Raw genomic sequence first — 25,771 nt, 5'->3', positions numbered from 1 at the left:
TGGATAAGCGGATGTGCCACTAGTCCATATGAGAGTCCGTCAAAAGTAAATGACAAGGTTGAAAGCTAAACACCACATACTTCCTCATGAGCTATGAAACATTAACACAAATTAAGAAGCATTTTGAAGGTTTTAAAGGTAGCGCATGAGAATTTACTTGGAATGGTTTGAAATGCCATGCATAGGTATTTATGGTGGACACTCTGGAATAACTTGGTTTTCATGTGTTTGGAGGCACGAGCAGCGTTCCCGCTCAGTACAATTGAAGGCTAGCAAAAGACTAGGGAGCGACAAATCAAGAGAGCAATGAATCGTCATAATCATGCTTGCGGCAAAATAAATTAACTGAGGCATAAAAGTGATACAAGAACTCTGAAGCAATGTAAATCATTGAGGCTTAATTGACTTTTGTTAAGTCATATGCATGCATGAGCATGTACCAAGTCGATATAAATGAATTATTCAGAGGAGGATACCACAATGCCATACTTATTTATGAATAAAACAATGCAAGCAAACATCCATGACATGCTACTCATATTAATAGATTGGAGCTAATCATGAGAGATCATGAACTACTAGACTTTCTTAAATAACATATACCTTACATGAACTAACTAAGCATGCTCACATGGATGAGTATATGTACAAAAATGAAAACAAATAGAGTTCATACCAGCCTCTCACCACAATCAGATTGTCGTAGATCGTCATTATTGCCTTTTCACTTGTGTAGCCTGGATAATATGAAATGAAAACCACGCTCCAGTCACTGAAGACCATTGAACTCATAATGAACTTTACAAACCAAAGAAGAACAGCAAATATTTTTGGTGTTTTCGAATTTGAGAACAAGAACAAAAGGAAACAAGCAAACAAAGCAAAATCTTTTTGGGTTTTCTTATAGCAAACTAGCAATAGCAAATAAAGCGAAACAAATGCAAGAAACCAAGATAAACAAATGATGAAGAGAAACAACAGAAATATTTTTGGTCTTTTTGTGTTTTAGGAAAGAAACAAAGTGAAAGCAAGAAATGGCAAACTAAAAGAAACACAGAAAAGCGAGATGGCAGAAATCTGCCAAAACCTGACAGCAGTACAGAAATCGATTTTTACAAAAATCTTACGTTGCTCAGTTCAAAAAGTGTTCAACTAATGAAAGTTAGATAAAAACCTGGGGAACATGCAGAAAAATTGGCTTCGCAAAATACTGTTCTGGCTGTGCGCACGAATTTTTACGGTAACAGTCTAGAATCTGTTTTCAGGCAGCACTTCCCCAAATATCATCTTCCTCTCATTAGAAAACCACTTAAACAAACTAAACAAGTATATACAAGTATCCAGCAACCATGATATGCAAATAATGAGTGATGCCGGTATACCTCCCCCCAAGCTTAGGCTTTTGGCCTAAGTGGAGTTCAACCCCATCGAGGGTCTGGGTTCCACGCCGGTGGATCATACATGGAGTAGTCGTAATAAGGTACCGATGCAGAAGAAAAACGTGGAGGCTCCTCATGCCCAATATGTTGATGCGAAGAGCTTGCTGCATCTGACGACGAGTCGAGGTGTTCCTCGACCTCATCCGTGTTGTCTCGTGCACGATGGCTTCCTCCCTCGATGTATGTATTAACTACACTTTCCGTGACTGACCAATCCTCCCTGGAATCAAGGTTAAACAGAGAAGGTGCAGGCAATCCTACTAATTTTTCAACTTTCTTAGTCCTTGTCCAAGATTTCTTGTAAAATGTTATTCTATAAGACAGGTTCCCTAAATTAGATGAATTAGAAAGAAATTCATGCTTAATCATGGAAGCTATGTCAAGTTTCTCCATGGGGAGCTGAATATCAAGACGGTGAGGTCCTACATTATGCATAGCTAATAAGCGAGAGGCGATGAGACCCCCACAAATTCCTACCTTCTCACGGTTAGTGGCAAGTCTGTTGGCTATCAAAGCTCCCAAGTTATAAGTCCTATTACCTTGTAATGCAGCAGCTAGAAAGGCCAGATCAGGGATAGTTACTTTACCTCCATTCTTTCTCGCTAGAACGCACTTGGTAATGAAATAAGCGAAGTAACGAATAGCTGGGAAATGAATACTACTGATTTTACCATCATCCTCTGAGAAGCTTCTTCCATGACAAATCATCTTGAAGAGGTCCAAGAGCTCTTGCGGCGATCCCTTTATCTTCTCGCATGATCCCCATTGCGGCACTCTGATTGCTGCACAAAAATCACTCGAATGGCAAGTTGACAGTTTTATTATAAATTTTGTACTCGAACCATGGGGTTAGACCGTGACCAATTGAATTTAAAATCTTGCACTACCGACATAGTCGGTTTCACATATTGGCATGGTTCCCCATCAACAAAATCATCCAATCCCTGCACGAGAGATTAAATTTTGGACGTCCCGCAAGATCCCTGCACTTCTCATGAAATCTGCACACGGATAGTAAGTGGGATATACTCCTTCTTCTCGGTGAACTCTCATGACTCGTGGCACATCCAACTCATGTTGGTTGAGTTGGTGCCTACCTCCTTCCATTTTCTGAAATTTTCAACAAACAATATAAAACTTGATTTGGTGACATATAATTGAGGGAAACTACCATAGGAACTTGCTAGAATACTAATCATGCATCAAAACTAATTTCTACCACTTAGAGCAAGCATGCAAGCTCACTAAACATGTTACCTACAGCAGCAAAATATTCAAGATATACTTCACCAAACAAAATTCTATTTGGATAATCGAAGGAGTCACATACCGGAGAGCAAATGTGCCAAATTTAAAACAGAAATCTGGGCTGAGCAAAGAGATCGAAAAATCCTGAGTTCTTGAGCAAAAACGCGAGTGAGAGAAAGTTGGTTCGAGTTTTTTCGGGAGAGAGAAGATGCTGGGAGAAAGAGATGAAGTAGTGGGGCAAGGAGGGGCCCACACCACAGGGTGGCGCGCCCCCCTCCTTGGCCGCGCCGGCCTGTGGTGTGGCACCCCGTGGTGCCCCACAGGTCATCCTCTGGTGCTCCCAGGTGCCTCGTCGAAAAATAGGACCAACGGTGTAATTTTCGCGAATTTTTGAAAACTTTGAAAAATGCACATTTCTGGGTATTAAGTTTATTATTACTGGCCAGGAATTTTTTTGAAAACTCTAATCAACTAAGGAACTTTGGAAAAATAAAAGTGCTACAGCAACTAAAGCAAGTGGAGGAAGAAAGAGATGTTGTTTGCCTCCTCTATGCATATAAAAGGTATTTGTTAACAAGGTTGATCAAGTCTTGCCACCAAATAAATTTTACATAGCATATGAAGAAATAAACCTCAAATCAATCATGTTACCTTGAATTGTATTGATATGGATCCAATTACAAGAGTTTGATATTCTTCTTTAGGCTCATATATAGGACAATCGATAGTTCCCACTTTGATAGTTCTCACATGAGAAATAGTATTAACTCCGCACGCTTTTTCAATCCTCTTGGGGAAATAGACGGTGTGTTCCTTATCATCAACATTGAAAGTAACCTTTCCTTTATTGCAATCAATAACAGCCCCTGCGGTGTTAAGAAAAGGTCTCCCAAGAATAATAGACATATTATCATCTTCAGGCATTTCCAACACAACAAAATCAGTTAATATCAAGCAGTTATTAGTAACTTGAACAGGAACATCCTCGCATATACCAACAGGAATAGCAGTAGATTTATCAGCCATTTGCAAAGATATATCAGTAGGTATCAACTTATCTAAGTAAAGTCTCTTATAAAGAGAAAAAGGCATAACACTAACACCGGCGCCCAAGTCACATAGAGCAGTTTTAACATAATTATTCTTAATAGAACAAGGAATAGTAGGTATACCGGGTCGCCCAACTTCTTTGGAACTTTGCCATTGAAAGAGTAATTAGCAAGCATAGTGGAAATTTCCTCATTGGGGATTTTCCTTTTGTTAGTAACAATATCTTTCATATACTTTGAATAAGGAGGCAATTTAATAGCATCAATCAAAGGGATTTGCAAGAATAAAGGTTTCATCCAATCACAAAATTTATTATAGTGTTCTTCTTCCTTTGATTTTAGTTTCTTAGCAGGAAAAGGCATTTGCTTTTGCACCCAAGGTTCTCTTTCATTACCATGTTTCTCAGCAATAAAATCTTCTTTAGTATACTTTTTATTTTTAGCATGCTTTTCAAGTTCTTTTTCAACCTCTTCTTTATCAGGAGTATCATTCTTATCATTATCTTTATCATGTTCATTACCACTTTCAGTTTCAGCATCAGAAATAGAAATACTATTAGGATCATTAGCATGTTCAGAGGATTCCACAACATTTTTATGTTTCTTCTTCTTTTTCTTAGATGGAGCACTAGTTTTAGTTTGTTGAGAATCTTGGTCAATTCTTTTGGGATGCCCTTCAGGATATAGAGGATCCTGGGTAGAGGCACCACCTCTAGTTGTTACTTCATAAGCATGTTTTTCTTTAGAATTATTTCCTAGCAAGTCATTTTGCACTTTAGTGAGTTGATCAATTTGAGTTTGAACCATATGAAAATGTTTAACAAGCATCTTAACATCATTGGAGGTTCTCTCCACAATATCATGCAATTGACTAATAGCTTGAGAATTTTCCATTAGATGATTCTCTACTCTCATATTAAAATTTTCTTGCTTAACAATATAATTATCAAACTCATCTAAGCATTGCGCGAGAGGTTTTGAATACGGAATATCTTCCCTAGTAAAGCGTTGAAGGGAATTTACCTCAATCATGGATGAAGGGGAATTATCTCACATATATCTTCTATAGGAGGTAGATTCTTCACATCTTCAGATTTAATACCTTTCTCCTTGAGAGACTTCTTGGCTTCCCTCATATCTTCATCATTCAATTTAATTAAACCCCTCTTCTTCACTATCGGCGTTGGAGTTGGTTCAGGCGTAGTCCAATCATCATAATTCCGGCCTATTTTAGCCAATAATTCTTCAGCGTCGTCTGGAGTTCTTTTCCTGAAAACACAACCAGCACAACTATCCAGGTATGCCCTAGACTCAATGGTTAGTCCACTATAAAATATATCAAGTAAATCATGCTTTTCCAAATCATGGTCGAGCGAGAGCTCTAATAAGAGAGCAAAATCTCGCCCAAGCCTCGAGCAATTTCTCTTCATCTCCACGATCAAAATTATAAACTCTCGCAAAGCAGACATGTTGAGCACTAGCAGGAAAGTATTTCCGAAAGAAAACAGCAAGCAATTCTTTTGGACTTTTAATAGAGCTAGGTGGCAAACTATTATACCAAGTTTTAGCGTCATCCCTTAATGAGAATGGAAAGATTTTAGCAACAAAGTAAGTACGCTTCTTAACATCATCGGAAAACAAGCTACTCAGAGTAGATAACTCAGTCATGTGTTCAACAGCACTTTCTTTTTCAGTACCACAAAAGGTGTTTTCTCAACAATAGCTATATGAGATAGATCAAGAGAAAAATCATAATCTTTATCCTTAATGTTTATAGGAGATGTGGCAAATTTAGGATCAGGAGACAGTTTATATCTAACGAGTATGTTACGCAAGCAACTTTTTAATTTTTCTTGCATCAGTAGTAGCATGGCATTTTTCAATAAAATCATCATCAAGTTCCACATAATCTTCACCAAGATCATCACTAGAGTATTCAAATTCAGGTGAATTAACAGGTGTAGTAACATCAGGGGTTTCAGTATTTTCAATTTGTCTAGACCTAGCAATTGTAGCATCTAGAAAAGTTCCCAATGAACCACTATCATCAAGCACAGCTGAAATATTATCAGTATTATGAGAGTTTTCAGATTCAGCGAAGTACCGACATTTGAAGCATGTGGCGGTGAAACAAGTTTATCAATCATAGATGGTGAATCAAGAGCAGCAGAGGTACTCAGAGTTGTACCTTTTCTTGTAGTGGATGGTAATATGGCGACCTTAGTATCGCGAGTTTTACCCATGATGGAGAATTTGCAGCGAACAATATCAATCCAAGTGAACTTCCAAATAAAGCTATGCTCCCCGGCAACGGCGCCAGAAAATAGTCTTGATGACCCACAAGTATAGGGGATCGCAACAGTCTTCGAGGGAAGTATTACCTAATTTATTGATTCGACACAAGGGGAGACAAAGAACACTTGAAAGACTTAACAGCGGAGTTGTCAATTCAGCTGCACCTGAAAACAGACTTGCTCGCAAGAGTTTATCAGTAGTAACAGTTTTATAGCAGATAGCGATAGTGAAATAACAGCGAGCAGAGTAACAAAGACAGCGATGAGTGATTTTAGTAAACAGCGGGATTAAAATACTGTAGGCACGGGGACGGATGACGGGCGTTGCATGGATGAGAGAAACTCATGTAACAATCATAGCGAGGGCATTTGCGGATAATAATAAAACGGTATCCAAGTACTAATCAATCAATAGGCATGTGTTCCAATTATAGTCGTGCGTGCTCGCAATGAGAAACTTGCACAACATCTTTTGTCCTACCGGCCGGTGGCAGCCGGGCCTCAAGGGAAACTACTGGATATTAAGGTACTCCTTTTAATAGAGTACCGGAGCAAAGCATTAACACTCCGTGAACACATGTGATCCTCACATCGCTACCATTCCCTCCGGTTGTCCCGATTTCGTCACTTCGGGGCCATTGGTTCCGGACGGCGACATGTGTATACAACTTGCGGGTAAGACCATAAACAATGAATATCATGATGAAACAATAACATGTTCAGATCTGAGATCATGGCACTCGGGCCCTAGTGACAAGCATTAAGCATAACAAGTTGCAACAATATCATAGAAGTACCATCTACGGACACTAGGCACTATGCCCTGACAATCTTATGCTATTACATGACCAATCTCATCCAATCCCTACCATCCCCTTCGGCCTACAGCGAGGGAATTACTCACACATGGATGGGGGAAACATGGTTGGTTGATGGAGAGGCGTTGACGGTGATGGCGGCGATGATCTCCTCCAATTCCCCGTCCCGGCGGAGTGCCAGAACGGAGACTTCGGCTCCCAAGACGGAGTTTCGCGATGTGGCGGCGTTCGGAGGGTTTCCGGCGACTTCGACTTCTCCCCGTGCGTTTTTAGGTCGAGGCGAATAAGTAGTCCGAAGGAGAGGCGTCGGAGGCCGGCCGAGGGGGCCACACCATAGGGCCGCGCGGGCCCCCCGGGCCGCGCCGCCCTATGGTGTGGGGCCCTCGGGCCTCCACCTTACTTGTCCTTATGGCTCCGTCAGCATTCTGGGAAAATAGGCCCTTTCGTCAAAATCCCGAGGTTTTTCCTGAAAGTTGGATTTCTGCACAAAAACGAGACACCAGAACAGTTCTGCTGAAAACAGCGTTAGTCCGTGTTAGTTGCATCCAAAATACACAAATTAGAGGCAAAACAATAGCAAAAGTGTTCGGGAAAGTAGATACGTTTTGGACGTATCAGTGCACGGCCATCGCCTACCTCTGCGCACATAGTAATGGCGATGCCACGCGTGGCGCAGCCGTCGCCCTGCCTCCGACCTATATAAACAGGGGCGCGAGCATCTCATCTCATCTCCTCCCCACTAAACCCTAGCCGCCGCTTCCGCTCAGCCTCCACCAGATCCACCATGAGCAGCGCCGGACGCGGCCAGGCTGCTTCCGCTCAGCCTCCACCTTCACCTCCCACTCCACCTCCCCCGGCCTCCTCGAGCTCCGAGGAGTTCGACTCCGACGACAGCACGGGCGACCTCCTCGACCCGGTCAGGGACGCCAAGGCCTTGGCACTCGCGGCGCAGGAAGCAGAGGAGGAGCTGGCGGGCCACACGGTGTTGGACGCCGAGCTGGAGCAGCGCAGGCTGGCGGCCGCCGCAGCCGCAGAGGACTCCGACTCCGAGATATCTTGGTCTTCTGATGACCCTGATGCGCCTACGCCGGAGGAGAGGGCGGCGGAGCAGAGGGCTATCGTCGAGTCTTTTGAGATGCTCAAGGACGACGCCGCGAGCGCGAGGCTGGAGCAGTGCCTCCAAGAGGACGCGGCGGCGCACCGAGCCATAGCAGCCGCACGGGAGGCGGCGGAGAAGCAGGCGATGGAGCGACGCAACGACGGTACCGGCCCGTCCGGAAGCAAGTAGTCTAGTCTCCTAGATCTACATTGTATAGTTTTTATGCATTAAAATGTATTACTTTTTAATTTTTAAATGCGTTGCAGATCTAAAAATAGATCGTCCCGGTGGACGCACACCCAGACGCAAACGAACACTCGGATAAAATATGCCCGCGGGGCGACGCAAACCGATGATCGCGACCACTTTTGGACGTCTGAAATACATCGCCCCGTTGGAGATGCTTGTTTTTCTACGTTAAAATTCTTGTATCCTCAAGATTGGTTTGCTCATTTTGGTTGTCGCGTTTACAAAGAAACCTGAAGGGCAATGCACACTCCATGTGACGTGGGTTTCACATCAATGACAGATGGGATGCGACGGGCACAAGTTCAGTGTGCCATGAACATTTCCTCCCTTGTTCCTTAGTGTTCGATACTAGTAAGGTGAGCTGTACCGATCTGCAAATAGCCAAGTACGGAGTAAATGTTAAATATTTTGAAGCAGGGGATACTTGTTAATATTTGGATGGTTATAGGCAAAGTTTTTCTCCGCCTTTAGCAGTTTAGCTAATGTCCGCATCGCACGGGGACAAAAACTTTAGGGCATCTTCAGCGGCGCGAAAACGGACGCTGATCGTGACCGGAAATGTGTCTGGGTTCTGCTTCAACAAGGCGACGCAAAGTGATCGGGTCTTCCGCGGCGATGCAAACCTAGCGGACGCTGCGCGGTCGCGCCGAGCGTCCTCCTTTTCCTACCCGGTTCCGCAAGTCAGGGACAGCGAAATCGACCGCTTCGATTTGCTTCTTTTCCCCTTCTTCGATGTCCTAGTGCGACGCCACCACCCCAATCCCAGCCGCCGCCGTCCCGCCGCAGCGGCGCAGTACTCGCCGTCCGACTCAGTTGTCGCCGCGCGGGAGAGCAAGATCGTACTCGGGATTGCTCTGGCGCGTACCTGTCGGCTGTTTTGGGGCTAAACGTTGCCGGTTGCGCCCTTTTGCGCCGCCCACGACCTGTTCGGTCAATTGCGTCGGTAGGTTTCTTCTCCTGTTTTTGGCGCAATTGTGCGCGGCCATTGATCCACATTTCGTACTGACGCAGATGGACATGTGGCAAATGCTGCAGAAGTTCCACGCCGAGGTCGTTGACTCCTCTTCCGACGAGGAGTCCGATCAGTCGACGCAGACATTGGCAAGTACTGCGGCCTCCATGATCCACGAGTTCACTTCAAATGAGGGGCCGGTGCATCGGGCTCTGTCAAGGGCCGCTCAAAAAACCTGCCGCGCAACAGAGTGCAGGGGCAGCTCCGGCTCCACAAGTACTACTTCCACCTCACCGATCCGTTGTTCAAGGAAAAAATGTTCCGGCGCCGGTACAGGATGTCAAGGGAGCTGTTCTTGGTCATTCTCCGGGGCGTCAGAGACTACGACCCCTACTTCTAATGCAAGCCCGATGCAACAGGTGCGCTAGGCTTTACCTCCTACCAAAAATGCTCCGCCGCTATTCGCATGCTATCATATGGAATGGATGCTGATATATTTGATGAGTATCTTCGAATGAGTGAGAGCACCTGCCTTGAGTCCATGTACCGGTTTTGTCGAGCCGTGATTGCCGTGTTCGGACAATATTAATGTAGGGAGCCAACTGTTGAGGATACAAGGCGGCTGTTGTCTATCAACGAGTCTAGAGGGTTCCCGGGAATGATTGGCAGCATAGATTCCATGCACTGGGAGTGGAAGAACTGTCCATTTGGATGGCAGGGTCAGTACAGCGGGCATGCGGAGGGACGGACTGTCATTCTTGAAGTTGCCATATCTCAGTATTTATGGATTTGGCATTTATTCTTTGGCATGGCCGGCTCCAACAATGACATCAATGTGTTACACGGATCACCGGTTTTCAACCGGCTCATGCAAGGCAAAGCTCCCCGGGTGAGCTATGAAATCAATGGAAATGAATATGACAAGCCATATTATCTTGTTGATGGCATCTACCTTGACTGGGCCACACTGGTGAAGACTGTCCGTAATCCAAACTCCAAGAAGACGAGGAGGTTTGCCAAGATGCAAGAGGCTTCCAGGAAAGATGTGCAGTGCGGATTTGGTGTGCTCCATGCTCTGTGGGCAATTATCCGTCACCTAGCAAGAACATGGTCGCTGAAGACCATGCATGCGGTGATGACATGCTGCGTGATCATGCACAACATGATCGTTGAGAACGAGCGTCCTGATGGTCGCAATGAGAACCACTGGAACTTCCAATGTGAGCTAGTTGTGCCACTCCCTGGGGCTTTATCTTGGGAGAACTATCTGCATGTGAATGTAGAAATCACTAACGAGAACTTCTGCAAACTGCTGCAAACGGATCTGATTGAGCATCAGTGGGCATTGGCTGGCCATGAAGACCATACCTAGAGGACTACTGATAACGCGTGAAGCACACGTCCGTTGGGAACCCCAAGAGGAATGTGTGATGCGTACAGCAGCAAGTTTTCCCTCAGTAAGAAACCAAGGTTATCGAACCAGTAGGAGATGAAGGCCACGTGAAGGTTGTTGGTGAAGGAGTGTTGTGCGGCGCAACACCAGGGATTCCGGTGCCAACGTGGAACCTGCACAACACAATCAAAATACTTTGCCCCAACTTAACAGTGAGGTTGTCAATCTCACCGGCTTGCTGTAAACAAATGATTGAACGTATGGTGTGGAGAATGATGTTTGCTTGCAAAGAACAACAGAGAACAGAGATTGCAGTAGATTGTATTTCAGATGTAAAAGAATGGACCGGGGTCCACAGTTCACTAGTGGTGTCTCTCCAATAAGATAAATATCATGTTGGGTGAACAAATTACAGTTGGGCAATTGACAAATAGAGAGGGCATTATAATGCACATACATATCATGATGACTAATATGAGATTTACTTAGGGCATTACGACAAATAACATAGACCGCTATCCAGCATGCATCTATGCCTAAAAAGTCCACCTTCGGGTTAGCATCCGCACCCCTTCCAGTATTAAGTTGCAAAAAACAGACAATTGCATTAAGTATTGTGCGTAATGTAATCAACACAAATATCCTTAGACAAAGCATTGATGTTTTATCCCTAGTGGCAACAGCACATCCATAACCGTAGAACTTTCGTCACTGTCCTAGATTCAATGGAGGCATGAACCCACTATCGAGCATAAATACTCCCTCTTGGAGTTACAAGTATCAACTTGGCCAGAGCCTCTACTAGCAACAGAGAGCATGCAAGATCATAAACAACACATATATGATAGATCAATAATCAACTTGACATAGTATTCCATATTTATCGGATCCCAAAAAACACAACATCTAACATTACAAATAGACGATCCTGATCATGATAGGCAGCTCACAAGATCTAAATATGATAGCACAAATGGAGAAGACAACCATCTAGCTACTGCTATGGACCCATAGTCCAAGGATGAACTACTCACGCATCAATCCGGATGCGGGCATGATGATGTAGAGTCCTCCGATGATGATTCCCCTCTCCGGTAGGGTGCTGGAGGCGATCTCCTGAATCCCCCGAGTTGGGATTGGCGGCGACGGCGTCACAGTATGTTTTCTCGTATCGTGGCTCTCGGTACTAGGGTTTTCGCGACGGAGAGAATAAATAGGCGAAGGGGCAGAGTCGGAGGGCGCCGAGGGGCCCACCCCATAGGCCGGCGCGCCCCCCCTCTTGGCCGCGCCGCCAGGTGGTGTGGGGCCCCCTTGGCCCCTCTCCGTCTCTCCTTCGGTATTCTGGAAGGCTCCGTGCAAAATAAGATCGTGAGCTTTTGTTTCGTCCAATTTTGAGAATATTTCCTGTATAAGATTTCTGAAACCAAAAACAGCAGAAAACAGGAACTGGCACTTCGGCATCTTGGTTAATAGGTTAGTGCCGGAAAATGCATCAAAATGATATAAAGTGTATATAAAACATGTGAGTATTGTCATAAAACTAGCATGAAACATAAGAAATTATAGATACGTTTGAGACGTATCAACTACCATCTTATTTTCATGTAGACTTTTAAAACTTTAGATGTAATAAGGACTATGACTTCGTTGAATCTCTTGCATCTTGTTGTTTTCAAACTTTATATTTCATGCCGACGCAGAAATGCGTCAGGCCGCTGGAGGTACCCCAGACGCAACGAACGCGCGGACAAAAACAGTCTTTCTCTCATCCGTCGCACCATGCAAATGGACGCTCGCGGATACTGATTTACATCGCGCCGCTGAAGATGTCTTTATGAACCTGGCCGCTGTATTCTATTAGTGGCCGCTGTATTCTATTAGAATGGCTGGATGAATAAAACGGCACGATTCTCTTGAGCTGGGGAAGCGTGGTGTTGTCTGAGTGTGTGACTGCTGACTAGGCCAGAAGATAATGTCAGTACTACGGTCCGTGGGGCGACCCGAACGAGGCGTGATGACAAACTGACAAGAAGGGAAATTCCGGCGACATTTGTTGATTCAACCGTAGAACTTCTAAGCAACTTGCAAGGGAAAATGTATAAAAAAAAGTTTCTTGTCTGTAGTACTCCTTCCTCTTATGCAAATTGTCTTACATTTGTTAAAATATGAATAAATCTAGGGACAGAGACTGTTAGCTCCTGAACACCAGTGCTCCTGTTGTTTAAAAAAAATCACACTTATATGTTTTCAAAAAATTAGAAAACAAATATCATGGTGTAACCAATGAATTATCCCATAAACGTGTAAAATTTCAATTTCAAATACAATATATTTTGGGCTACACAAAAATGGCAAACGTGTGAATTTTGGTATGCATATTTCAAAACTCCAAATTTCCACTGATTTTGTCTTTTTTGTGTAGCCTACAATATAAAGAATTTCATATTAAAATTTTACACGCTTGTAAGTTACATCATTTACTATGTTTAGATTTATTTCTAGATTTTTTAAAAACAAATATGTATGATTTTCCATTTTTCTAAAACAGGAAGAGCACTCGTGCCCAAGAGCCAAACACATTTTTCGTAAATCTAGACACTACCTAGTATATATATAAATTCAAATTTTGATAAATCTAAGATATAAATCTTACAACACGGAGGGAGTATTTTAGATTTTGTTACTCCAATTGAGCCGCCATATCTGTTGAAGCCTTTTTTGCAGGTAATATGCGATACAAAGTAGATTTTAACTATTAGCGAACTGTGTGTATTCATGACATTTAGAATTGGTCACACTAAAACTTATTTAAATTCTCCATTTGGCATTTTTTCTTAGGATTTTTCATGTACTATAAAAAGCCCATGAGTCAGTATTGAATATGGTGCCAAGTGTCATCTATTTTAAAGATGATTTATGCATTATGCAAGAATAAGATTATGAGAATATCGCAAGATAAGGCTACTATGTATCTTTAATATTAAGGTTGAGTTGGTGAGGGAGGCTGCAAATTTCTGTTGATTGGATCCTCGCACACGTAGCTGGCTCGTGCTGGCCCTAAATCTCAAAGCATCCGGGGTGCTCATTTCCCCCTTTCTTTCTCTCTCATAGCTACAGTAGCTGAGAGCTCTCCAGATAGTACCGGGCCAACCTGATGTCAATCTCACCGGCCATGCCGGTCGAGATGGGCGTAGGGAAGGCGCCGGAGTACATAGGATAGGTAGTTGTAGTGGCAGTTTGCCGGTAGGGGGCCTGGTGCCCGGTAGTTGGAGCGGAGGAGGAGATCTGGCCGCCTGAATCTCAGCCGATCTAGGGTCTTTCCTTCTCGCTCTTCTTCTCCGGTGGTCGAAGGGGAGAGTGGAGAAGAGGATTGACGCTCAGTTCAATAAAGGAGTGGCGGTGAACCACCTGCTGCAGAGCGACCGCGGCGGGCGACGACTTTCCCTGGCCGGCCTTGGAGGCGAGGGGGGAAAAGCGCACCTGCTGGCGAGCAATGGCGTGGAGGAGCTCCTGGCCGGCCGTGGAGGCGAGGAGGAGCACCGCCGCGCCATTACTACTTCGTCTGCTTCTTCGTGGTCTTATCTGTACCGCTTCTGGTGTAGCTACAGTGCGCCGAAGTTGTTCCTCTCGGTCGGCCGTGGAGGCGAGAGCGAGGACAGCGACGGAGGTGTTGCTGCTCTGCACTGGAGACGGTGCCACAACTTCATCAACTTCGGAGTTGCGTGTGCTTCATTTCTGTCGTCGTGCATACGGCGGTTCTCCTGGGAAGCTATTCAGCAGGGGACACTTGCCGGCGTCTTCGCCCTGCCCCTGCATCTCATGGCCGAAAGGCGGCCCTTCTCCAGGAATTCTACCTCCACAGGGAGGCTATCTGTCTCGTCGTCGACAACTTCTGCTCCCGATGCCCCAAGTGGCTTGTTCCCCCGCGGTGTTGGAAGCGGTCGATGGCGGAGTCCTTTCTCCGGCGGAGATCGAGGACCTGATCGCGTTTCTGCTTTCTTTTCTAGGGTCCTATTTGCAAACTATGAGGGTTGCTCTGTTATTTCATATTCTTCAGAGGCCCTTTATGTAACTTGGTCTGTAACCGCGTGGAATTAATGCAACTCTAGGTCCTTCGGGGCCTTTCTTGTTCAAAAAAAAAATCTCAAAGCATCCCACGGCCAGGCCTGCAAGAAATGGCCGAGTTTCCGGGAGCAATCCTCGCACCATGCAAATGTGACATGCTGACAAATTGAGAAAGTGAAAATTTTGGCCAGTTTTGATGATTTTACCATAGAACTTCTACGTGGAAATGTACAACAAAGTTTCTTGTACATCGTGGCAAGTACGTCTAGTGTTTTAAATTTTGTTACTTTAGTTGAGCCATCATATCCATCAAAACCTTTTCTTAAGGAAATATACGAGACTATGATTTTAATCATTAGCAAACTATGTGTATTTCGTGACTTTAGGATTGACCACACAAGCAGATAGTACTTGCTCCGGCCCAAATTAATTGGTAAATTTTACGGCAGTTAATTTAGTCCAAGCATGAGGTGCTCGTGAAAGGTCTCATGTAGCGGTCGTGTGCTCTTTTTCCTCCATAAGGTGACTTAGCTGGTGGCTAATTAGTTGATGGGCGTTGGCTTCTGTTTTTAGGGCATAAGGCATTAAACACATGTTTCTTCGTTCATTATCGGGTTCGTAGGTGTTGAGTGGTGGCTTCGGGTTTTGTGATGTATGCATTTGGCAGATCTTTGCTAAACAGAAATCTAAACAAAGGTTGTATGCATCTCTTTAATGCAAAGGATAAGGCTTGGTTCCCCGTTTAACAAAAGAAATTAATTTGGATCGGAGAGAGCAGTAAATTTTGCTGATCAACATTTTTTGTATAGTTTTTATGTACTACCCCCTCCATACCATAGTAGTTATCGCTCATTGAGATGTATCTATACACAAAATATATCCAAATAAATTCGGATCAGCGACAACTCACATGGAAGAGAGCAAGTAGTACATAAAAACCCATGATGAAGTACTAATTAGATATTGTCTCAAGTGTCATCTCTTGCAACCAGGTTTTCTACGATATATTCCCTCTGCCTTAAAATATAAGGCGCCTAAACTTTAGCCAAAAATCAACATCTTCCAAGTTTGATCAAGTATAAATATGAATATCTACAATATTAAATGGATATTTTGAGAAACTATACTTTCTGGCGAATCTGTTGCTACTGATTTGGCATTGTGAATGTTTATATTTTTACGTATAAATTTGATCAAACTTAAAATATGTTAACTTTTGACTAAACCTTGGGTGCCTGACATTTTGGGACTGAGGGAGTACATAATAAGAATAACCCAAGATACGAATAATATGCATAAGGATTTTTTTACCCAATAGACTGGAAACTGCATGAATCGAAGTATTGGCTGCCGATTTGGCCACCCTTGTTGCAAGAAGCTCCAAGCAAACATGCGCAGGAGTATACAACATTCTCTCCAAATCCGACCTAGAGTAAATAACCAGCTGAAGCTCAAGCTTCAGGCTTGGAGCTTCAAGGTGAAAATCTACAAAGTCAGAATCTCCACTACCAGTCATTACATCTCCCCTAACCACGGCTAGTCGGCAAACTGCACGATGTGTTGTAAATATCTTGTATGTAAAGGATGTCGTGATGAACTGGTGTGTCTTCGGATCAAGAGTTTCAACCCCAGATGTTAGTGTGCCAGGGCATGCGATGCCCCTGTTTATGCAAACTATAGATTTTGATAAAGGGTGTCAATCTGTGATGTTAGTGTGCAGGGGCATGTGAATATGTGATGCCACTATTGTTGCAAGTCCCCTGATGGTCATTGAAATATGCATGTGTTAAGGAACCTGAACCTGCTTAAGTATGGATGTGTTAAGAAACCTGATTAAGAGTTTCTTATGTGCTATTTCAGCTCAATATGTTGATATATATCAATGTGGGGGTAAGATCGTCATATTTGAAGGAGGTGAGACCACAACAACATTGCACACAACCAGACACATGTGGTTTGCGCTAGCACTCCCTTAAACCATGTATGCATACAAGCAAACAACATGCAAGAAAATGAGGCACACCCTAATAAATGAAGTGCAGATCTTTGCCCAGACTGTGTTTCAACCATTACATGCTCCACTGGGCCACGAGTGTAAAAAGGTCAAAAATCAATGTGAGCAACCATACACGCCTTTCAAACCTCACCCACCCTATGTTGAGCGTGTTGCAAGAAGCATGCATGGCTAGAGCTTGTCCATGTGAGACAACATATGCTCTGCCTTGATCATACTCTTGTTTTAATGATTACTATGATGACTCAATTTTTGCTTTTGTTGGAGAAGTGTACTTCATTGAGCTTGAGTGTAAAATTTCAGATTCTTTAAACTAGATGTATGAATTGGATAGTCTTCTCTTTGTGATTTTAAGGTTTGGCGTGACTTTGTTGTTTCCCGTTATTGTATATCTATTTGCACAGATTTACACTATGGACATGGCAACAATGCTAAGTGGTAGGAGAGGACAAGAAAGTAGACCGGCTTCCGACTGTGGATGTAGTTGTAGGAGTGGTAGGTCGACATGAATGAACATGCCACTTATTTTGTCCCGAGTCCTGACTTACTAAAAACCACAAGGGCGTCAAGAAAACAGAACAATCCCTATAGAAATACTCATATATGTATGCTTGTTTATTCTTTGTATTCTGCCAACATATATGAAATTTAACCCTATAGACATGGAAATCGGAGAAATTATCGTTGAGGGCATTGGAAGTTGTGTCTAGTAAGCAAGATGTCTAAAATACATGAATACTAAAAATACACGCTCGTTTGGAGTACTTTTCCACACACTAAAAAAGGAGGCTTGCCAGGTTTGAGTGGATGTGAACTTCTTCTTCATACATCTTCTTTTCAGATGGTGGAAGTACCTCTGTCATCCCGCATTGTGTTTGTCCACTTCATCTTCTTGTTCTTTCAGGCTTCATTGCCACTTTACTCCACACCATGTCCAGTCTCAACTTCATAAGGCTCAACCTCCTCTAGGACAAGCTCGTCTAGATCCCAACCTAGGATCCAATTGCATAGAAGAGTTCTCTGAAATAGCAATCTATCCAATTGCATACAAGATTTCTCTAAAATAGCGAGAAACAGTTTCCAATGACATCCTGAATGTGATGTAGATCATTCTACGCCATTCGTTATGATCTACAACATGAAAAACATAGCAACTTGATCTTCCACATAGGTGTGGATGCTATCTTCTAGCAATCCTCTCTCCCTGAACTTTCTAAAAAGTTCAAAGAAATGGGATCTTCTCATCTAAAGCATTTGAACAAGCTCCACATCATTTAAGTTTCAGACTTGCAATCACCATAGGAACTTGCAATCACCATAGGACCATATGTGGTCCGAGAAAAGAGAGCACGCCTTACTTGTCTCATGTAAAACAATACTCCCTCTATTTCTAGATATAAGGTGTATAGTTTTTTCAGAAAAATCTTCAAAATGTAAGGTATATCGCGTTCGAAAACCTGTGTTGGTACTTTTTCAAATTTGCTTCTGTTTCCTTATCTTTTGAAAACTCCTCTATTTTATCATGTCAACTGTCTAGGATCAATTCCGCCAAAACCTTGTGTAGCTTTCACTTCACGTGCATTTCTTAATTTATGTGCCAAAAACTATTACACCTTTATACCTAGTAACGGAGGGAGTATGATCTAGAGTTGAATCACAGCTATGAGTGTTGTTGTATGATGGATAAGATTGTGTTGATTGACCTAATCAAATTTATCAAAATGTGTGCGGGCTAAATGAACCATACAGATCAATTGCCAACTAGCATGTACTATAAGTGTAAGTCCAACTAGCAGGTATTATAAGACTATTCATAATGGGAAGTATCATAGACTAGCAATGGCGGAGTCACCACCGGGTCGAGGAGGGTCGGTCGACCCGGCTCAGAATTTGGGGAAAACAAATCGACACCGAATCGGTACTCGTCAACGCCCATACCCCAATCCCGCGCGAGGCCGAGACGTCGATACCCCCATCCCGCACGACGCCAGTACGCGACCTAGCCCCGCCGTCTCCACGCCCAGTTCCGGCGGCCCGTAGCCGCCTTTCCCCGCCGGCCCACCGCCGCCTTCATCTCCAGTCGCCTCCCCCTGCTCAGTGCCTCAGCTCGTCCCCATCTCCGACTTCAATCGTCTGGCCTCTGCTCGGCCGGTCGGCCCTGCCCGGCTGCCCCCAGCTCGGCTCGTCCCCGGCTGCCTTCGATGGACGCCGACAAGGAGGCTCGCTGGATCGAAGAGGAGGAATAAGATGTTATTCTCTGGCATCTATCATTAACTATTGTCTGAATACATAATGATGCATTTTTTTTATCCCAGTTAACTGTATTAGATATTTTTTTATTTAGCATATTGCAACATTTTTATTGGTCTAATGATGCAGTATATGGACCACCAAATAAGATGTAGAACATAAAATTTAGACAGAAATACATGCCCATGCCTCATCAAAACTGGGTGTCAAGAAAATAAACTAAACAGAAGAAAATGAGAAAAGGAAAACTTGTAATTAACTTTGAAAGGAAAATGAGGAAAATGAGATAGGTCAAATATAGATTGTCCCATTGAGAAATAAGAGGAGCTAAATAAAGCATATTACTTGGTCTGGAGCTCAACATCAAGTCAGTGATGAAATACAAACTGTATAGTATATCAAACCTGCACTAATGTTTTGGAAAGAGAACATCAACATCCCTAGCTCACCTAATTCAAGTTAATGTACCAAAAAGTAACAAAATGCAAAAAGGATTTGCAAATTATAAATTTAAATGTTTTACAAACAAACAGGGAAACTTTACAGGCAATGAGGCAACCTACATATCACAAACGTTTTCGTTCCTACAGCAACCGTAGAGGTCATCTTTCGCAGGGCTTTCGTCTTCCAAGCTTAGATGCAACTTAATGGTATGATACTATCTTATTAAAATGTAGCTCTATTTTGGTGTTCTTGTTTTTTATAGTCATTTTGTTGTTGTACTTGATGAAATATATGGAAATTGAATCTGTTTGGACCTCTTTTGTTGAATACATTTGCTCTTTTCTGTCAAAATAATAATAAATTAGAGCTTAGTTTCGACCCTCCTCAGTTCAATTCCTGGCTCCGCCACTGTAAACTAGTATCATACATAAGATACTAGTTTATGATACCATACCTACAATGCATAGTATCATAATTCTATCATATTTATATATTTTGTAAAATCTCAATGCAAATATATATACATGATGTGTTTGCCACTAAAATTTCTAGTTTTACGTGCTATGGTACGGTATCTAACTATGATACTAGTCTCACATCTCTCCTCGTTAATTGATGTGCCACATAATTTTTTTTCCTACATAGCATGCATGATACTACATATTACTCCCAGTGTGACTAGTCTAAGTTCATAAGTCTAAATGAGTGCGGGCTAATTGCCAACTGGAAGCCTCTGGTCAAAAAAGTTTAAGTCCAGTGTTGGTATCGCAGTTTTGGAGTGACCAATCTGCTGGTAAGCGCCTGAGTCTACGTGATTTCCATCGTGCGCGTGAGTGCGTCGGCTATTGTGCTATTTATTTCTGATTTGTTTAATCTCAATTCGTGGTAATCAACGACTGTTCTGCTCCATTGATAAAGACCTGCCCTCACGTGAACCGATAGTAACAGAAACTCAGACATTCTCAAAATCTCAAGCTAACCATAGTGCTAGTATTATAACTAGTATTATGTATATTGGTCCCACAAAAATGCTGATATTGCAGCTAATTAAAAAAGAGAGAATAAATTAGAGTAATATAGATAGATACAATATCATAGCGCAAACAACGAGAAAAGTTAATGCTAAATAAATCTTGTAAGAGTACACAAATTTGCATTGAGATTTAAAAAATAATAAATATAGCATGACACAAATTTGCATTAAGATAGTACTAGTATCATGTAGTAGTATCATATGCATGTTACCATTATGACCAGCCCTTAGATATTATCCAGGTGAGATGTCGTGTACTTGAGACAAGGCACCAAAACCAGATGGTCACGGGGTTTTGCAAGACCATTCCGCTCCAGAGACTTGAGAGATAAGCATGGACATGGCCGTAAGCAAAGCAGCGGTGCACGTATAGTGAAAGTGAAACCAGTCGTCTAGCATAAGAATGGACGCAGACAAGACACAAATGAGCAGTCCATTACAGCGATCTGGAGTACTCACAGAGTCACAGTTTTATTTAGCAGTGATATTCAGTATACTGTACGTACTACTCAAAGTAAAAGCTCTCTTTATTAGTACACTCAGTAGTATACTAATTTTGTGTCTTGTCTGCGTCCACTCAGTAAGATACAACTCCTCTCTCTTTCCTCATTAAATATGATATCACATAAGCAAAATGTCTAAAATATAGTGCTAAGAAAAAATCATTGTGAAAGGCCTTAGTCAGACCAATAACTAGTCTAGGCAAGAACCGGCAAGGAGTTGAAGAGAGCCCAAGGTGCTGTCCTCTCGAGCTCATCCGTCACATCGCCATCTCTCGTCTGTGCCCCATGCAGTGTAGTGGAGGAGTGAAGAGAGGACAAGTGATTTTATGGCACCGGTTCTCTCACAAAAAATAAAAATAGCACTTGGAACAATAATTAATAGGGCATCGAATTGAACGGAGGCCTCCAGCTGCGGGCGAGTGCATGCTCTAGTTGTGGCCTATGCACTGGTGGAGCTGCCATAGATCTAGGCGCAGCAGGCCGTCACATGCCTCGCGTTAAAGCTGGCAGAGCATCAGAATCCAGAGATGACGTTCAGCCTTTCTCATGAACAGCGACCTGCTGCTCAATATCATTTATAAAAAAGACCTTAAACAGAGAAAGAATGAAGAGAGGTGTGGGGATGCCCCGCGCGAGTCTGGCGTATGTATGTACGGCACTGCAGGCGGGCGTGCATGGCTCAGCTGGTCCGCACACTGCTGCAGAGGATCACGCCGCCGGCCACATGCCAAAGGCGATGGATCGGTGCGCCCATGTGATCTGACCGCAGGATTAATGCATACCGGCCGGCCGACGAGACTCTCTCTTTGGCCTCGGCCACAGTGTCAGAGCAGAGCTATCCACGCCGCAGAGGATCACGACGCAGGATTAACGCAGGATCTTTTTTTATAAATGATATTGAGCAGCAGGTCGTTGTTCATGAGAAAGGCCGAACGTCATCTCTGGATTCTAATGCTCTGCCAGCTTTAACGCGGGGCATGTGACGGCTTGCTGCGCCTAGATCTATAGCAGCTCCACCAGTGCATAGGCCACAACTAGAGCATGCACTCGCCCGCGGTTGGAGGCCTCCGTTCAATTCGATGCCCTATTAATTATTGCTCCAAGTGCTCTGTTTATTTTTTGTGAGAGAACCGATGTCATAAAATCACTTGTCCTCTCTTCACTGTTTCACTACACTGCATGGGGCACAGACGAGAGATGTCGATGTGACGAATGCGTTCGAGAGGACAACACCTTGGGCTCCCTTCAACTTCTTGCCGGTTCTTGCCGCCTAGATTAGTTATTGGTTTGGCTAAAGCCTTTTACAATAATTGTTTCTTAGCACTATATCATAGGCATTTTATTTATGTGACACCATATTTAATGAGGAAAGATAGAAGAATTTGTACAGTATCTTATAGTGCCTAGGATATAGCATAAGAATGGACGCAGACAAGACACGAAGTAGTATAGCAGTAGTCAGGATGAAGTGCACCTCTCACAATCGGCCAAACCTCACGACTCAAAGTAAAAGCTCTCATTTATTGCTACAGTATACTAGTATAGTACCACCAGATTAAGGAAAAGCAGACGAGATTAACCAGTGGAGCCCTGAGCGGAGCTCATGTGGCCGCTAGATGCAGAGATCCATGCGCGGCGGTGGCGGGCGGATCATTAGTTGTCCGCCGGCTTGAAGGAGGTGAGCTGGCGGGTGCGTGTCCAGGACTGCTCGTACACCACCGCGACGTACTGCGCGCTCTTCCCCGCGCCGTCCGCCGCGTCCACGAAGAGGCGATAGTTCTTACCGGACACCACCTGCTGCTCGCCGCGCGTCACCCGGCGGAACTGCAGCCTGTCGCCGGCCAGCTTGGCGTGCTGCGTCACGGCCCACCCGCCGAGCTCCTGGATGTGCGGGTCCGTCACGTCCCCGATGGGGGCCCACCCGCCGACTATCCGGCCGCGGCCGCCCAGGGCGGCGGTGACGGCGAGGGTGGCGGCGAGGAGGGAGAGCAGGAGGAGGGGTTTCGCTTGCGCCATGGACGGATCGCAATCTGTGGGTTTGGAAAAGGGAATGGGAACGTAGTACAGTGCGGTGTTTGGGGTTTGGGAGCGGTGGGATCTGTTTTGAGACGAATTTGTTGAGTGTGATGGCAATTTATTGGACGGATTTGAGGAGCAGCCCATTGGAATGGGAAGTGGCGACAGGAGACGGGAAGACTTTGGTGGACCCGAGGATCACACCGTCAAGCACGTCGTGTTTTCTTCGGGAAAATGCCAGCTTTTCAGCCATAAATCATGCCGACATCGAGGGTACAGTATTCCATCCATAGTACTGTACTGATTTATAAGCCTCCCTCCCTCCCTTCCCATTTTGAAAAATTTCAGTAACTAGGGCTGATTATAATCCCTTTGTGCATCAATATAAAATGTTTTAGGTACTTTTAAATTAGACTAGATATAAAATAAAGTGAGTGAACCTACACACTAAAGTAGGTGAACCAAACAAAATGCTTCAACATCTTACATATCTGAATAGAGGGAGTAGCAGTTAATGACGGCTGATTATAGTACTACCTCCATTTAATAAATCTATTATTTCGTCTTATAGTAGATGACATGTTTTATATGAAAAAATTAGAAACAATTATTTATACTTACTTCATTTAAAAATAATTAATTTAATTTTATGTAAATATAATATATCTAGACATATTTTAATATGTAGATACACTTCTATCTAAAAACAAAACATAAGACTTCTCATAGTGGGGATAACATGGGTGGTAACATCACACATCTCAAGATATTTTGGTGACATGGCATGACAATAAATGAAAAAGAGAGTGAGGTGATAACTAGTTATGTTACCATAACATCACACAACCCAAAGTAATATGAGTCTACAACATAATTAACAACATCTAAGTTACTACCCACTATAAAGGTAGTAACTTAGACTAGTAAAATAACATATGTTACTAGTCTAAGTTACTCCCCACTATGAGCAGCCTAAGTCGCTTATTTTTTTTAAACAGAAAAGGAGTAGGATGGAGTGAGTAACAATTAATGAGCCGAATAAATAGCGCTCATGGTTCCATTCTCATCTCGTTCATCTTCCCCCATTGATTTTTTTTTTACTTAGTCATACTAGCACGACTTACTTTTTTTCACATCTTTGCAGTAATCATGATATTAATCTTGGTTGATTGGCTCGTTATTCATATCACAATTTTTTCATCGCATGCCTTTATCATCATGCACAGAGGCTTATTAAATCAATACTCCATCCTTTCCAAATTAGGATGCATATTAATTTTATTCAAAATCACATTTTGTAAACTTTAACCAGATGTATAGAAAATAATATCAGCATTATCAATATTAACTTAATGTTATTAGAACCATCATTAAATATATTTTAATAATATATGCATTTGGTATTATGAAAGTTAATATATTTTCATATATAGCTAGTCCAAATTTATAACGTTTAAATTTAACCACAACTAATATGCATCCTAAATTGAGAAGGAGTGAGTACAGAAAATTACAACTTTCACCGTCAACCACGATTTGGTAGACATGGTATACCCTTTTTTAAGAAAAATAGGGAAAACGTTATTTTTTAGAGTTTTAGAAAAATTAAAATAATTCACTCATCTATGTATTACGTTGAAGCTTACCCCTGCAAAATTGACATGTGTACCATTTGTTAAAATATCATAATATGTTTTTAAATTTTTTAGAAAAATTGCAATAATTAACGTATATATATAACCTTGAAACATGCTCGATGCAGCCATTAGAGCAATTAACCAACATTGGTAAGAGTACCCATATCGATATTCTAGGGAACAACAACTCGGTCAATGTCGTAGGGAGCCGAGTGTACGAACCACCATTATTGACGACATAGTATTTTGGATAAATGTTGCGTTGACTATCCTCTCATGACAATAATGAGAGAAATTCCAAAATACATCTGGTGTAGTATGATCTGAAAAACCATACTTACAGAAATTCAATCTTCCAACACTGCCATTACAATTGATGTCAAGAAGAAGATCTTGTCTTCGAATGAAATGGCTGAAGATTATTTACAGCAAACGATGGCATCTCCAGTGATGCATGGGCCAAAACAAGACGACTACAAATACTCTAACATAATCTATTAGTAATACTACTTTCATTAAGAACATCACTCATAGACCGGGTTCTCCACCCCTCACAATGCCGACGAGGCAAGCTAGAGGATGGGGAACTGACATATGGAGGAGGCGAACGTGGAGGTGACTGGTAGGTTTCTTTCATGCTGGATATGCCAGCCTGGTAGTGGTCTAGTCTCTTGCGGTTTTCGGCACTTGGTAATCTCATCAACTATTTAGCTTCGATATATCAATGCTTCAATTGATGTAAAAAATCGTAGAACCTTTAAAAATCATAAATCATAAAATGATTATATTCATCTAAAAAAGTATTCCACGTCCAAGACCTATGGAAATTTTGTGGATGCACGTTATGGGCAGATTATTACTACTACGTATATTTCTGGATCAGCGCACGCACTTGCTGGCCTACTCGAGTCTTGCTCTCGAGTCTTACGTGATCTTTTGTATTTTCCCAAGTATCGCCCGCTTACCTACCTGCTCTGCTCTATTTATCGATTAGTTTAATCCAGAATCACGGTCATCAGCTGCCCGTGAGGAGCTCATTGATAAAGACTTGCCCTCACGTGAATCGACGACAGTATGAGAAATTCAGACATTCTCAGAACCTGAGATTGCATCCAGGGGAGATGTCCGCTAAAAACATTATATATATTCTACAGTATTTTTTTCTGAATTTTATGTACTATCTAAATGTAATCAATGTGTCTACTGTATGTATTGCCCATTGAAATACTTTACTGAAAAATAAACCTTACAATTGAGAACGGAAGGGG

General features: G+C 42.9%; 1 protein-coding gene across 1 annotated transcript; it reads right to left on the bottom strand.

Annotated features, from left to right (window-relative positions):
* Nucleotides 1-22,351: 22,351 nt before the first annotated feature.
* LOC124698680 (cysteine proteinase inhibitor 8-like) lies at nucleotides 22,352-23,025 on the bottom strand. The gene has a single exon (XM_047231148.1). It carries the CDS (start codon nucleotides 23,011-23,013, stop codon nucleotides 22,504-22,506), a length of 510 nt encoding a protein of 169 aa, XP_047087104.1. The 5' UTR covers nucleotides 23,014-23,025; the 3' UTR covers nucleotides 22,352-22,503.
* Nucleotides 23,026-25,771: the final 2,746 nt, after the last annotated feature.

The sequence above is a fragment of the Lolium rigidum genome, chromosome 3 (assembly GCF_022539505.1).
Source record: "Lolium rigidum isolate FL_2022 chromosome 3, APGP_CSIRO_Lrig_0.1, whole genome shotgun sequence".
NCBI classification, from domain to species: Eukaryota; Viridiplantae; Streptophyta; class Magnoliopsida; order Poales; family Poaceae; genus Lolium; species Lolium rigidum.
This window is presented reverse-complemented; position numbering and strand designations above follow the sequence as displayed.